A 14,115-nucleotide genomic window follows, 5' to 3' on the forward strand; every position below is an offset into this window, starting at 1 on the left:
GCTTTTTATTACTCTACTAATTTTTCAAACATGTTCGTAATTTTTATAGAAACACTTTTTGTCCCTACGAAACCTTTTTAGAAAAAGTTTTAATTGTTATAAAACGTGAACACTTGAAAGCAAACTTTAACTTGTGGTCGTGTGAAAGAACTAATTTTACACCTAAAGGATATGAAATCACTTTTAATCAATATACCAAACTAGTCACTCAAATTATAAATATCAATTTTTAATTGCTAATATGAAAAAAAAAAAAAGACAAGTTCAATCTTCTTTAGATCACTTTGAATCAATGTATAAACAAATTAAATTGATATTTTGAATTCCTTTATAAAAAAAAAAGATCACTTTGAATCAGTGTATCAATTAGTCTCTCAAAGTATAAGCATCAATTGTTAATTGCTAAGATTATGAAAAAGGAAAGTTTAATCTTTAAATACAACACTCGTTAATCAATTTAATCCTTAAATACTAGTTAACTTAGCCCCTATTATTTATAAGGTCAATTAATTTAGTCTGTAATTTGACAATCATCAGTTACTTTGAAATTAAATAATCATTCTAAAATCAGGACCAAAAAATAACTGAAATCACTTTAGTCACAGTTCAAATTGATGGCTCCCTACTAAAATTTAATTATCTCATTTTTCAAAGTCTGAATATTGAGACTGATTTAACAGTTTACTAGATCACTTTCAGTTCATTATAAAATATAAAATAAAAAATAAAAATAAAAACTACGCAAAGAGTGGAACTAATAAAAAAAACAAATAAAAAAACAAGGATTCACTCAATAACAACTAAATTTTAGGTAATTCACTTGTATAGAAGAGGTTAGAATTCCTACCAGGTATACAGTAGCTTTCTCTTAGTGCAACCTGCTCATGGAGTACAATTTGTAGATCCTTGAACAAGTTATTCTGTATAAATCGATTGGTGTCAAAATTTACAAATCAAAAACAAATAAAAGAATCTGCATCACTACTTGTTTGATTTTGCTGAGTAGCTAAAAATTCAGTTAAAGCATTTCAAGAAAATGTCTGCATTAGTCCCTTTCCTTCCAGTAACTGTTGGAATCATGAGAACTCTAACCCACATTAGGTAAACTACATCTTGAAGATTCTGCTCCACCCAACAACCCCATGGGACTAGAGATTATCTTTAAACCACTTTAAAGCTCCATTTGCCACAGATCTGCAAGTTTCAGTGGTGGTAAGTTTCAGTCAACTTGACACATGAACAAAACAATGAGGAAAATTCCAATCTAATAGTAGGATGAGTACAAATTATTTTTGGTAACTTAGCATCCTATAAAGTTACAATAAACTGCGCATCTAAAACAATCTATCAATTTGCAAAGATAAACAAGTCCAGTTTAACATTTATTTTCTTGTCAAACCATTTGAGGACTCTGAAGTCTGAACAATAATAAAAAGCATCAACATAAGTTTGTAAACTTATCTTCGAGTCAAACAAGTTTACAAACTGAATTTGCAAAAGTATCTTAAGTCTTATTTCTCCCAAAGTTTCAAGGCAAAAATTTACTCTCGAACATACTTTTGAGGAATAACCAAATGTGACCTCAAACTATTTTTACTATCAAACGTACTTATGTAACTCTCCACCAGAAATCCGAACACACAGTAGCTACAATCTCCATTCTAATGTATCGACTCAATGAAAAAGACACCCATGTAATAAGAATCAAGAAGATAGGAATTTTTTTCTAAATAAGTGTAGTTTCACCATAGATTTGCCTATACTGGATTTTTTTTTAAAAAAAAGAAAAAACATCCCTTCTTCCAATCTCCCTCTCACCATCTCCGTTTCTTCTCCTCGACACCGTCGTCGCCTTCCTCCTCCACCTCTGCCACCGCATCCACTCCTCTCCCTCTGCCACCGATGACAATGACGACTCACCCAACCATCACTGACAACGACTTCCGCGATGGCGGCAACGGAGTTCTTCCCTCAACAACCTCTCTCCGATCGTTCCTTTCCTTCTCCTTCCCTCACCCAACCACCACTGATAGTGATGCCACCCCACACGTCTCACCAACAACAACTTCCGTCGTCATAGACATACTCCACCGTGAGACTAACGCTTTGATAGTGGCTGTCTGAATTCGCACCACCATGTCTCTCTGTCACAGTTGCTTCCCTAACCGTTCAACCCATAATTGATATACAAATCAAAAACTCACACACGAACGGATCTGAGAAAACATACATCAAGAACAACTATATCTGAGAAAAAAAACACACATGTACAGTGGTTGGAGGAGGGCGGCGAAGGTTAATCCAGATCTGCAAGTTGTTGTCGAGGACATAGAAGCCATTGTAGAACCAGACTAAGGTGACGGCGCCAGTGAGGATGAGAGTGACGGCGCTGACGAGAAGGAGTGTGATGGTGCCAACGAGGAGAAGGAGACAGATCGAACTTGCGACCGAAGGAGATCTCTTTTTTTAAAAAAATAAAAAAATCTGGTGTGGATAGGTCTATGGTAGTCCAACACTTATCCCAAGAAACACAAACTTTCCACGGCTACAATTTCTTTCCCATTGTGGGGGACTTAATTGGCTCTCCCACAATAGACTACTTCTAAGAATCAATTCATACTTGGAAAAATAGCACTAGAGTACTTAAAGAAATTGATAAGGATGAAAGAGCATAATATGTGCTAAAACTTATTTAAGACAGAATTATAAGTCCTCTTTTAAGAGCTCATGGTATATTGAAGATTCTTTAATTCATGCTACTAAAACTGAACTGCTTTATTTTAATTGTTTTTATACCATAAAAAGAGGAGTGTTGCTCTGCAGAAATTAGCTATTTAAGTCGGAACTAAAGTTTCCAATTTATGAAAATTGAAGGCCCTCTCTACACATTTATGAAAAACAAATAAAAATAAAATAAAATATGAGAAAATCATTACCCAGCAAAGTCCTTCAATTTATTCCATACATCGTTTTCATCTTCTGATTTTTCAGTTTTTTCTTCGACTGTTGCTGTTGGACTTTCATCCTTTTGAGCTGTAGGACTTTCCGTACCACCTCCTGCAGAAGGTAAAAATATGGTTCAGTGGTTCACAACTCAAATATATATAGTATCTACTCATTGCATTGTAAGATTTCTCCATTGCAACTAGAAAATGCGTCGCAAAGACCTAACCAAATGTCATGTTATATAAAAGATTAAAGTTGTCAAATGACTAAAAGTTCCTATAGATTGGGGGAGAGGGAGGGGACAAGAACTAACAGGTATGTTAATAATAAAAAAGCCACCTACCGGAAGAGTGAGTCCTGGGACGGGATTTTGAACGTCTGCTTGCGTCACCTAGAGTAGCAAGTTCTTCAATCAACTCACGCTCCTTTGTACTGAAGATGCAATGCAGAGTCAATTGATATCAAACTTCTGATACATATTCATAACATATGGACAAAGAACAATACATATGGGGGGCAACACAGAAACAAAATCAGAATCAGAATTATAAAACCACTCATTACCTAATCCTTTTTGGTATTGTAACTTTAACTGTAAATAAGTGGTCACCACGTATTGATGGTTTATTTAATTTTGGTACACCTTTTCTGGCAAGGACGAGGACATCTCCAGGCTGGGTACCAGCAGGTATTTGTAGTTCCGAAATGCCTTCAACTGTCTTTACCTGTTTAGATGCCAAAATTCAATCCATCAATGGTGAGGGCACAAGTTAACAAGTCACACCAGCATTGATTTATCAGAATACAAAAGGCCAAGGGAAAAAGGGTAAAATGTCCAGAAAATATTAAACCTTGTTACTTTAACATTCACAATACTAAAAAGTAAAAAAATCTCAAAATATAAATAAGGGAAGACTATATATTCAGTCATACAAAATCTTATTAGCCAAACATGTTAGCAAAAATATCACTTGGTGACATCAATTCTAACTTTCATGTGACACTCACAAGGCAACAAAATTACTAGCTGGTGGAACAACAAAGTGTTGTTGAACATAAGAAAGATACATAAACTCCTCCATATATATCTATCATGCCATAGTTTTCATCCAAAGGAAGATATGAATGAGTATCATTCCATTACCATTATATGCGAAGATTATTATTGCAAAAAAGAATATTTTAAGGCCAAGGGTTCAATGGAATACCAGGGATTAGCAAACACTATGCCAAGTGTCAAGTTTTATACATGGTGACATGGATAACAATGAAAACTTCAGGGATGATAATATTGCCACTGAAATTAAGAGGCATAAAAGTACAATTGCAGCTGATACGAAATGATCCAAAAAAACACTCAAGCTCAAAGCATGAATTCTGACTAAATTAATTTACCTTCACAACAGCCCCCCGTATAGCATCTAGATAACTGATTGATAACATTGAGACGAGATTAATGTCATCTCTTTGAATTCCAGGTATCTCTTGCACATCAAGATATACGTAAAGATCTCCTGGAGGACCCCTGTTATGACAAGATAAATAGCCACTTCTAAATCATATAATTGAATAGTAAAATAGTCTGACTCTGAATTCACATACAAGTAAACCCTTTCCATTTAAAGAAAGGATCATTATGCCCTCTATTGGGGTTGAACATGAAAGGATACAAATTGGTTTCCCAGCATGCATAAAATAATTAGAAGAGATGCTTGGAAAAAATTTTCTTATCTCGATATCTTTGACCTTCTTTTCAAAAAATTTGAAGATTGATAGATACTTCTCTCAACTCCTTTTCTCCATGATTCCAAAAAAAAAAGCAAGAAATTTAAACTTAAAGACCAGAACAAAGAAAAAGGTCGACAATAATATCATAACAAAGAAAATCAAAATTCATTTCTCTTAATTGGTTACAGTTAAGATGTTTCATATTGGCTTAGGGATATGGTCAAAATACTCCTTATAAGATTTGTACCATCCTCATCACTTGAGCAAGCTTTTAAGAATGAGTTAGCCCCAAACCCAATCCATTCCGAATCTGGTATCAGGACATATCAATTCTTTATCTTGGGTCACCCAAAGATGTCCAATCCTGCAAACTTTGGGCTATTTGCAAATGTCCAATCTTGCAAACGTCATGCTCCAAATGTCTAATTTTGGGCATGAGCAGGAGGTGTTAAGATGTCCAATTAGGAATATGGACAAAATACACCTTGTAAGACTTGGGCAATTCTCCTCCCTTGAGTTAACTTTTTGAGAATAAAAGACCTGGACCATTTCTAATAGATATGTTAGGAGCATAGTTTATACCTGATGTGTTGCTCTCTGTACATACATTTCCCATTAGCTATTTACATTTGGAGTAGGCTGTATGGTAGAGTTCTTTATATCCAACCCTTCAGTGCCATTTACTATGGATGAATACTCAAGCTTTGATGGGACATTTGTCCTTGGAGGCCAGGACTGGATTTGTTCTAACACAGGATTTTTCACGGATTGGGACTGGGATGCTCTTATACTAGGAAGTCTTTGCTTATATATTTTACTTTAGATTAAGGAGGACAGATACTAATGCTCCTTTTACTTTGAAATATCCTTCCTTCCTTCATCAGAGAGCAAGAAAAACTTACTAATGGATGGAAGCATCTATACCATGTTGCATTTACAATAAAAGCAAAACACACAATCTCAATATAACTTTTATTCAATAGTTGGCCAAAGACTTTCACAATGAGAAGAGATTAGATATTAATATAAAGACAGCATACCCTCTTGGTCCAGCATCACCCTCCCCTGTAACTCTTAGAATACTGCCTGAGCTAACACCAGGAGGAACTTTAACTTTAATATTTTTCTTAACCCGTATTCGTCCTTCACCGTTGCATTTACGGCAATATTCAGATATGACTTCACCATCCCCTCCACAGTTTGGACATACTGAAACCTAATATTGAAAAATATATTAGATTAGAATAGTACTCTCAAGAATAAGAAAAGTACAAGGTTTTTACCTTGTGAAAGAAAACTGTGTATAAAATGAAGATGAACAGATAAGTGATGAAGTAATATAAGCAAATTGATGAGGATATAAATCAATTATTCCCAAAAGTAAAGCAGAGGATGTCTACAATTCATGAAAAGAAATGGAAAATTACAAAGGGACAAGCAGAATGTCTGCCCAATGAAGAAACTTATTTGGAAGACACGGATCAGCATATCAATTTTCTGACCACAACAAACCCTTTTATTTTTTGTTCTGCACTGTGTGCATGGCATCACAAAAGAAATCAAACCAAGCAGTACAAGTCAATTTCTCAACACAGATTTCCAAATTGATCATTACATACTTACTCAAGAAATGCATTAACGTAGAAAGGTACAATCTCTGTTGTGAATTACTCAGCAAGCATTTTTTTAATCAAAAAGTTAATCATCAAATGTTTTTCATGACACTGAACTCAAATTTCAGAGAATTTAAGTCAAAACAAAACAATGATATCAGAACTAAAGAATATGACTCACTAAAATAAATTCATTGGTAGATTTACTTTTATCCTTTTCTGTTTTTTGGTTCAGGGACCAGGAACATACGTTACAGGTCAGTGCTTTACTTGTTTCTTCCAGAGTCATTTCACGCAGCAAATGAGATTTGTGTTCAGAAATTACCAGGGTGGCAATCAATTTCATAGCAAAACTACAAGGGGGGGAATATCCAGACCCATCAGGCAAAGAACTCAAATTACCTGTGAGAACAACCCAAAAGGTGTTTGTTCAGTCCTCATCACCTGACCCCTCCCACCACAAGTTGAACATACTCTCATCTTGGAGCCTATCTTTGCTCCAGTACCGGTACAGACTTCACATGTTTCCAAATGAGAAAGCTCGAATTCTTTCTCTTTTCCAAAAATTGCCTCAGAAAACTCCAAGGAAAAATTATACCTGTTGACATTTGAAAGATGTAATATTTTCATATATAGAACTGTCAAGTCACATGCTCTGAATGCAGAATTAATATGATAGGATAAAATATAAAATATTAGATATTAGAATTCCCGATCATAAAATAATAATTGGAGAAAGTTATTGCTTAAAATTTTCCCCATATTAATACTTTATGTTGTTAGGAGTTAAGACAATTATATTAATTAGTTGGTTAATTAGGGGGTTGGTAAGTTAATTAGGACAGCTATATTAATCAAACAATGTCCATTGAGCCTCAAGCAAAAACTAAATATTCAAAAAATCATTTAGAATAAGAGCCCAAACTTCTCGTAAAAATTAAAAATAACTTATGCACTCAACTTTTTGAGAAGTTAGACAAAAAAAAAAACATAAAAAAGTTGCGGTGGATAAAGGGATTTTAACGGAAAAAGTTTTGTGTATTTTTTCTTCTTATTTTCTTTTCCTATAAATATTTCTAGAGAAGCTTATCCAAACTGTGCCAAGGTTTTCAAACACTAGCAATATTTATTTTAACTAGCTAAACATAGTAATCATTCACCTGAATAACATAGCCAAACAAAAATAACCAACTATCCACAACTCACCGAATGTCTTCACCCTTAGTAACGGTACTACGACGACGAGTTCCAAATCCAGTTGGATCCATGCCACCAAAGCCACCCATGCTTGGCCCAAAAAATGTCTCAAATAAATCAAATGGATTTGTCTGCAAGAAAAAGATTGTTAAATATAAATCTACCTTGGAGAAGGAGCAAAAGAAGAGTGGATAAAGTAAAATACAACTTCTATTGCCATACATTTCATTTTTTTTCCCAAAAAATAAGACAACATATGTGCATTGGAGTTCTCAATATATTAACCACTAATTCTGCTGACCAGTGAACTTTATATCATCCTTTCAAATATGTATTGCTCCCAAAACTTATATACCAAAAAAAATATATATTGAATACCGTATAGGCACTTGATCCTCCTCCGACCGCACTCTTAACTCCTGCCTCACCATATTGATCATATAAGGCCCTCTTTTTATCATCTGATAGCACCTGACAGTGTTGTAATTCAGAATTCAAAAACTAATATCACAAATATAATTTAAAAAACTGTACATTCAATTGTATGACTACAAAGACTGGTTGATGCCATTGTTTCAGAATAAAGTAGGAGTCTCAGATATTTCCACCAACCCAGTTGAGAGTAACAAGTAAATAATATCACAAAACTATTGATGTTGAGTCCTTTAAGACACAGAACATAAAATAGTAAACGAATAAATAAATAAATAAGAATGTAAGTTTGAACTACACAATACACACCTATGACTTGGTGGAAATCACTTTTGCTTATCTATGCTTTAAAATGTGACATCTGTTGTGATTTTATCTGTCATCTTTAAAAAAAAAAAATGAGATATTTTAGAATAATAGCCCATTCTTCTTCGTGGAGAAAACTTAGAAGCAATTCTTTATGTACTTTTGGTACTGGAATTCCATTTCAATAATTTGCATAATAAAGGTTTGCATTAAAGGTGAACATATGTTACCGAAGTGAAATTCCAATTCTAGTTGGAGAACAACACCAAGAGTACCTGAGAAATTGCATCTAAGTTTTATCCTTTATTTTCACGCCCCAATGATGTTTTATATTGGCTGTCATATTCAACTACAAAAATGAGAGAAAAAGGATGGAAATATTTTAAAGGCAAGCATGTATTCCAACAAGAAAACCTTAGAATTAAAAAAAAAATGGATCTAGCCCAAGGCAGCTGATTAGATTCAAACAACAAATGATTAAAGTTAATCATGGACCAAAGCCTATGTAACACCTCCAATGTTTTACACAAAACTAAAAGACTAAGAAAAACAGCACACGTGCCAGGACCCTAAACAAAACATACATTCATTTAACAAGCTTTTGAAAGTGATGCTAAACATGCATACATAAAGATACAGGTCGTCCTGTAAAGAAGACTTAACAATTAACATAATATCAGAGTGAGCAGAGCAATGTAGTTTCAATGCATACCTCATAGGCAGCACTAATCTCTTTGAACTTTTCAGTTGCCCCGGGCTCCTTATTCACGTCAGGATGGTACTGCAGAGAAAACCACGGATGAACACAAAATCAGTCCGAATATGCTTTTAGGTGCATTGCATAGTTCAAATTCCAAAAACAGAAATAACCACTCAAATTACTTTTCAACTTCTAATTTGATTCTTAGAATCAAGTTCAGAATCGTAATGAATTTAAATAAAGAAGAGGCAACGGATGAAATTAGACAGTACCTGACGAGCTAACCTTCGATAGGCGGCTTTGATTTCCTTGCCGGTGGCGGATTTGGGGACTCCGAGAGTGGAATAGTAGTCGGAGGAAGAGGCGAGGACAGTGTGGAAGGGACGGCGCGTGGGAGAGTGGTTGGGAATTGAAATTGAGGAGAAGGAAAGAAAGGAAGAAGAAGAAGTAGAATGGATGGAAAGGAAGCTGTTGTGGGAGCGGAGATGGACGGTGCCGCAGAAGCAGGGACGAGTGGAGGGTGGGAGCAGAGAGAGTGTTGTAACGGCCATTGAATGTTGAAATCGAAAGGAATGAATGATAACTAAGAACGAGAAGAGAGCAAGTGCAAGGAAGAACACTTCATGATTTTACTTTACCCACTCTGCCTCTGCGCGCGTGCATGCACCTTTTATGGCCTTGCTGCGAACCAGAAAGGGAAACACCTCGTGGGACCCACTAGATAAGCTGTGTGGTTCAAAATTATAAAAATTGTAAAACATTAAAAAATTATTAAATGGACTTTTTTTCTTTTTCTTTTGTTTTACTTAATAGCATTAGAAAGGGTTTCTGACTTGACTTAATTTTAGGTAGATTCACTGTTTTTTAACCCCGACCCTGATTGGTTCCAAACATTTCAGAAGTGACTTTACTTTTAGGCAAATTTTCATTCAAACTTTGAAGTCAAACATTTTAAAGACATTATCTTTCGTCTTGCCGGTCATTCCATTTCAATTTAAATATTTTTTAGTCAAGGAATATTTTTTTTATTATTTCATCTTAATTATCTCTTCTCCTTTAATTAACCTTTTCATATTTTTAGCAAATAGAATGAAATGATATTAGATATTAAACTTTGTAAAATTATATTTTTAACAACATTTTAAAATATGATAAAAATAAACTCAACCATCACGCCATTATATTTTAAGCTATTATAAAATGAATCAAATATTCATAAAAAATGAATCAAAATTATTTAAAATAATAATAATTTAATAATTGACTAAACTTTTTCCTATATGATATTTTAATGCACAATATATAAATAAACATATATTGTTAAAATAGATCTTTATAAAGTCTAAATTATTTAAGATTTAATATACATCATCATTATATCACATAATTTTATCCATGTTATTTTTTTTTTGCCTAAATAACTATATTTCGTATATAATAAGAAAAAAAGACTGAAAGTATCCTTCACATGGATCGTTAAACTCCACCTCCGAAAGACCTTTCGGCTAAGAAAGACTAGTGCCTTTTGGGCTTTTCGGCTACTATGTATATTATATTATATGGTACTAAAGCTCATGATCCGAGAGAAATCGTCACGTATCATCTTTGGATTTATTTATTTTTAATCTAAATCACAGGTATTCTTTATGAAAAACAAACTTATTCAAGTTATAAACATCTACACTTCGCAGTGAGACTAACTTCCCAGCAAAAATAAATAAATTATGCACAAAGCTCAAACTCAATCATTTCTTAATCAAATAATAGCATGGAACAATCACTGCCATAGTGATAATCGAAAATAGTCAAGACTGGGAAATAAAACATAATTTATAGTAGTCTGCTGTGATGGTACATCAAAGTGATCTTGAACATTCTTAGTAATTACAGTACACTCAAATCTCAATGCTAAAATGGGGAATAAATAATTGAATAAACTGACGAATAATTTTATCTGTAATGTCAAACTCTGTCCGAATCACCCCTGAACTGGGAACAGTTACTATTCCTTGACCTACAGGAGCTACACAAACTGCAACAATTTAACAACACGTATTTTTTTCTTTGGGACAATTAACCACATGCAGCTATTTTACTGCCTCAATTATGATATTCTACACACTGAAAGCCCTAGAAGGCATCGGGAGGGAAACGCCCAGGAAAGGGGTTGTACTGTTGTGCCTGATTCAAATGCATTCGCAAAGCATAGTTATTCACCTGTCAACAAAGCCACAGGCACAGCATTCATCAGCATGTACAAAAAAGTTTTTTTGACTAAAGAAAAAAATTGTGGATGATTGTTAATCTTAGAATTTCATCCACAGACTAATCCCTTTGTCTGAAATAATGGACAGGTTGCAGTATAAAGTATTCTCTTATGTTAAGATGCAATAAACCCAGCATTGGCCCTGCCCTCTTTACAGTGCAAGCTCAGCCAGGCAAAAGGGAGGAAATTGGGAGATGACCTGTGAAAGGAAAATTCTCGCACTTAGACCTGTGGTTGATTGTAGATAGTGGATTTACTACCAAGCCTCAATCCCATGGGGAGGAGTACATGGCAGCATCCCCCACAATCATCATCATTGAGTCTAATATTTCAACAGTTAAAGCGTTCATGTCATTTCCTTTGTTTCTCTTCCATTTTGGAGAGGGAGGGGATTAAAAAATTATGCAGATAAACTCAAATACAAGAACCATTGAAATGTTTTGATCAAAAAGTTAATCATGAACTAAACTGGGATAAAGCAGTACCTCAAGAGTTCTGATCTGCTCCTGATATTGAGACACCAACTGCTTCAACTGCTGCAACTCTTGATTTTTATTCTCATAATCAGAAAGACGTTCAAGTTGGATTCTGAAAGCACTTTTAAAACAATTTTTCTCCTTAGTCAACGCTTCAATTTGCTCCTTCAGCATCAAATTTTCCTGAAAGTAAAAACCTCTTATGAGTTACGACAACTACTATTACAAGTTCAAAACTTAAACTTCAGTTATTAACAAGGTTTTAAATTGCAATCGCAGTTGCGGTCACGTTAAGGTTTTTGTGATTATGGATATTATAGATTCTGCAATGCGGATTGTGGTCGATGCGATGTGAATTGTGCACACCTTAACACAATTATATTAAAATTTCATGCACTATTATATAATAATCCCATCCTATTAATATTTTCCCAATTCCCACCCCCACAAAGCCACACATCTCACTCTCACCACACATACGTTGAGATCAACCCATTCAGCCCAAATTCCCCAACCCTTGACCCCACATGGACACATGCTACTCATGCACACAGAGTCAAAAAACCCTGTTTCCAAATTCCCACTTCCATAATCCTCTTCCTGCACATGACCACAACCATCCAACTCACACATTCACCCACCCAAATAACACACACAATCAACTCTTCTCCTCCCTCAACACACAAAAGCTACATTAGTAGCTGCTGAGCAGAGATTGGGAAGTTGCAAACAGTAGTGGCCTGGTGGGTGAACGATGGACCTATGCTCATGAATCTTGATGAAGGGTGAAGCTGAAAACTACAAAGGTTACGAGTTTGAAGCAGGACTTTGGGGAAAAAATGTCTGACTCAGACAGAACGGCATTTTCAAAGCTGCAACACTGTTTAGTTACGGCCAAAATAATCGATTTCTTTTCACTCCACAATATCATCCTGTAACGGTAACCGTTTTGTTGTGCCCATTTTTTGTGTAACGTATTTAAACCTTTGTTATTAAAATCATCCAACTGCTGGTTCAACAATTCCTTGCCCATATATATCACGACTCACATGTTTATGTTGCTGTGCACTGAGAACATTTACTTATAGCTATAGGCAAGATGCGAACACGTAAGGGCGGGTAGGATTAATACAAACCTTAAAGGTGGATGTATCAGGCTAACTCATTAACGTCCATCACAAACTATTCTAATCAACAAGATAGTCTTCTAAAGGTATGTACTATGTACAGTTAATAAAAGCGATTGTAGCACAAACAAATACCCTTTGAAGAGCCGTTGTTGCCCCGGAACTTGCGTGTGCAGTGATTGATTTCTCTAGAACCTCGAGCAATCTAGCAGCACGGGACCTGGCATCATCAACACTAGTAGCACACGTCATCTCTCTAACAAACAAGTCAATCCATTCTGCTCCATCGGCGGGAAAATTGCCGGAAGCGGGCTGATCCCCAGAAGCAGAAGCATCGTCATTCTCTTCCAACGTGCCTGCAAGTTATTTGAAAATCAAATCATCCAAAATCCTTTTTATTAAATGTTATTAAGAAAATTACAGCCGACAACAGCACAAAACGAACACCCAACTGAAATTCAAAACCCGTGGTTATGAATGATATATGTAATTCAGCCATAAATGAAAATCGATGATCCCTGATCTCTTAAAATTGAAACCTGTGTGGACGACATTAGGGAGGTCAGGTTGTGGAGCAATTTGAGAATTATCATCAGCAGATCCCAAACAGAGGCCGTGGAGGCTCTTGATGGCAGCATCTAGGTCATTGCCACATTCTTGGAGCGCTCTCTCGAGGACCTAAAAAAAACAATGAAGCATGCATAGCAATGCAATGATTTTTAATTCATTGTTAATATGAATTAATGATTAATGAATGAAAATAAAGAACAAGAGAATGAAAAGCAAAACTGAAACCTGGTCATCCATATGAGGGAAGAGAGAGCGAAGGTGGTCGATGAGGGAAGGGAGAGAGAGGCGAATAGGGGAGGAGGAACAGCGGAGCCTCTTGGATACTGGCGGAGAAGGGGGAAGCTCTTCGAACAAAGATCTCTTGCTTCCGCACACCGCAGCAGACATCGTTCAATTACAACAATTGTGCCGATTTTTCTTCTTCTTCTTCTAATGTTCTTCTTCCCCCAATTCAATTCAATAGGGTTGGGTTGGGTTGGGGTGGATTAGGGTTGCTCACAAACCATGTATGCAAAGGAGGAGCGGAACGAGGAAGAAGGGGATTGGATTCCTTATTCCTAATGAATGGGTTTGGTTGATATTCGTCTCTTGGATAGGTCAAGTTCCCAACAAACAAGTTACGGCCACTTCTGCTCCTAACGTAACGGTGGTAACGTCATCCTCCTAATATTTTTAATGTTTAATTTAATAAAACAAATGGATGCATTAATTAATATTTCCTCCTAGCTCAAATATAATCAAAATAAAAATAAAT

At 35.4% G+C, this 14,115-nt stretch overlaps 2 protein-coding genes across 3 annotated transcripts; both read right to left on the reverse strand.

Moving 5' to 3' along the window:
- Positions 1 to 794: 794 nt before the first annotated feature.
- LOC100798567 (chaperone protein DnaJ) lies at positions 795 to 9,577 on the reverse strand. Its single transcript, XM_003545753.5, has 11 exons — positions 9,195 to 9,577; positions 8,935 to 9,003; positions 7,863 to 7,955; positions 7,494 to 7,615; positions 6,690 to 6,885; positions 5,715 to 5,890; positions 4,342 to 4,471; positions 3,511 to 3,671; positions 3,290 to 3,378; positions 2,937 to 3,057; positions 795 to 1,194 (listed from the first exon to the last, which is right to left on the reverse strand). Exons 1-11 carry the CDS (start codon positions 9,471 to 9,473, stop codon positions 1,149 to 1,151), a joined length of 1,482 nt encoding a protein of 493 aa, XP_003545801.1. The 5' UTR covers positions 9,474 to 9,577; the 3' UTR covers positions 795 to 1,148.
- A 1,157-nt stretch (positions 9,578 to 10,734) lies between these two features.
- Positions 10,735 to 13,991, reverse strand: LOC100815998 (uncharacterized). 2 transcript variants are annotated; one of them, XM_014767368.3, is made up of 5 exons: positions 13,587 to 13,991; positions 13,331 to 13,469; positions 12,927 to 13,147; positions 11,674 to 11,847; positions 10,735 to 11,387 (listed from the first exon to the last, which is right to left on the reverse strand). In XM_014767368.3, exons 1-5 carry the CDS (start codon positions 13,746 to 13,748, stop codon positions 11,340 to 11,342), a joined length of 744 nt encoding a protein of 247 aa, XP_014622854.1. In that variant the 5' UTR covers positions 13,749 to 13,991; the 3' UTR covers positions 10,735 to 11,339. The 2 variants fall into 2 exon arrangements, with proteins under 2 accessions (XP_014622854.1, NP_001240896.1); NM_001253967.2 differs by having other exon boundaries at positions 10,735 to 11,139; positions 13,587 to 13,927.
- Between the last annotated feature and the right edge of the window lie 124 nt (positions 13,992 to 14,115).

This window comes from Glycine max, chromosome 15, assembly GCF_000004515.6.
Source record: "Glycine max cultivar Williams 82 chromosome 15, Glycine_max_v4.0, whole genome shotgun sequence".
Classification (NCBI taxonomy): domain Eukaryota; kingdom Viridiplantae; phylum Streptophyta; class Magnoliopsida; order Fabales; family Fabaceae; genus Glycine; species Glycine max.

Bases quoted from the DNA above. Each gene is read 5' to 3' on its own strand.
- LOC100798567 (XM_003545753.5), bottom strand. From the start codon at position 9,473: ATGGCCGTTACAACACTCTCTCTGCTCCCACCCTCCACTCGTCCCTGC. The intron at 3,672-4,341 runs GTAAATTAATTT...GCATCTAAACAG, and splicing joins TACGGGGGGCTGTTGTGAAG to GTAAAGACAGTTGAAGGCAT. The intron at 3,058-3,289 runs GTAGGTGGCTTT...TACCTTCTGCAG, and splicing joins TCCCAGGACTCACTCTTCCG to GAGGTGGTACGGAAAGTCCT.
- LOC100815998 (NM_001253967.2), bottom strand. From the start codon at position 13,748: ATGTCTGCTGCGGTGTGCGGAAGCAAGAGATCTTTGTTCGAAGAGCTT. The intron at 13,148-13,330 runs GTTTCAATTTTA...AATAACTTGCAG, and splicing joins CCCTAATGTCGTCCACACAG to GCACGTTGGAAGAGAATGAC. The intron at 11,848-12,926 runs GTATTTGTTTGT...TTTTACTTTCAG, and splicing joins CAACAACGGCTCTTCAAAGG to GAAAATTTGATGCTGAAGGA.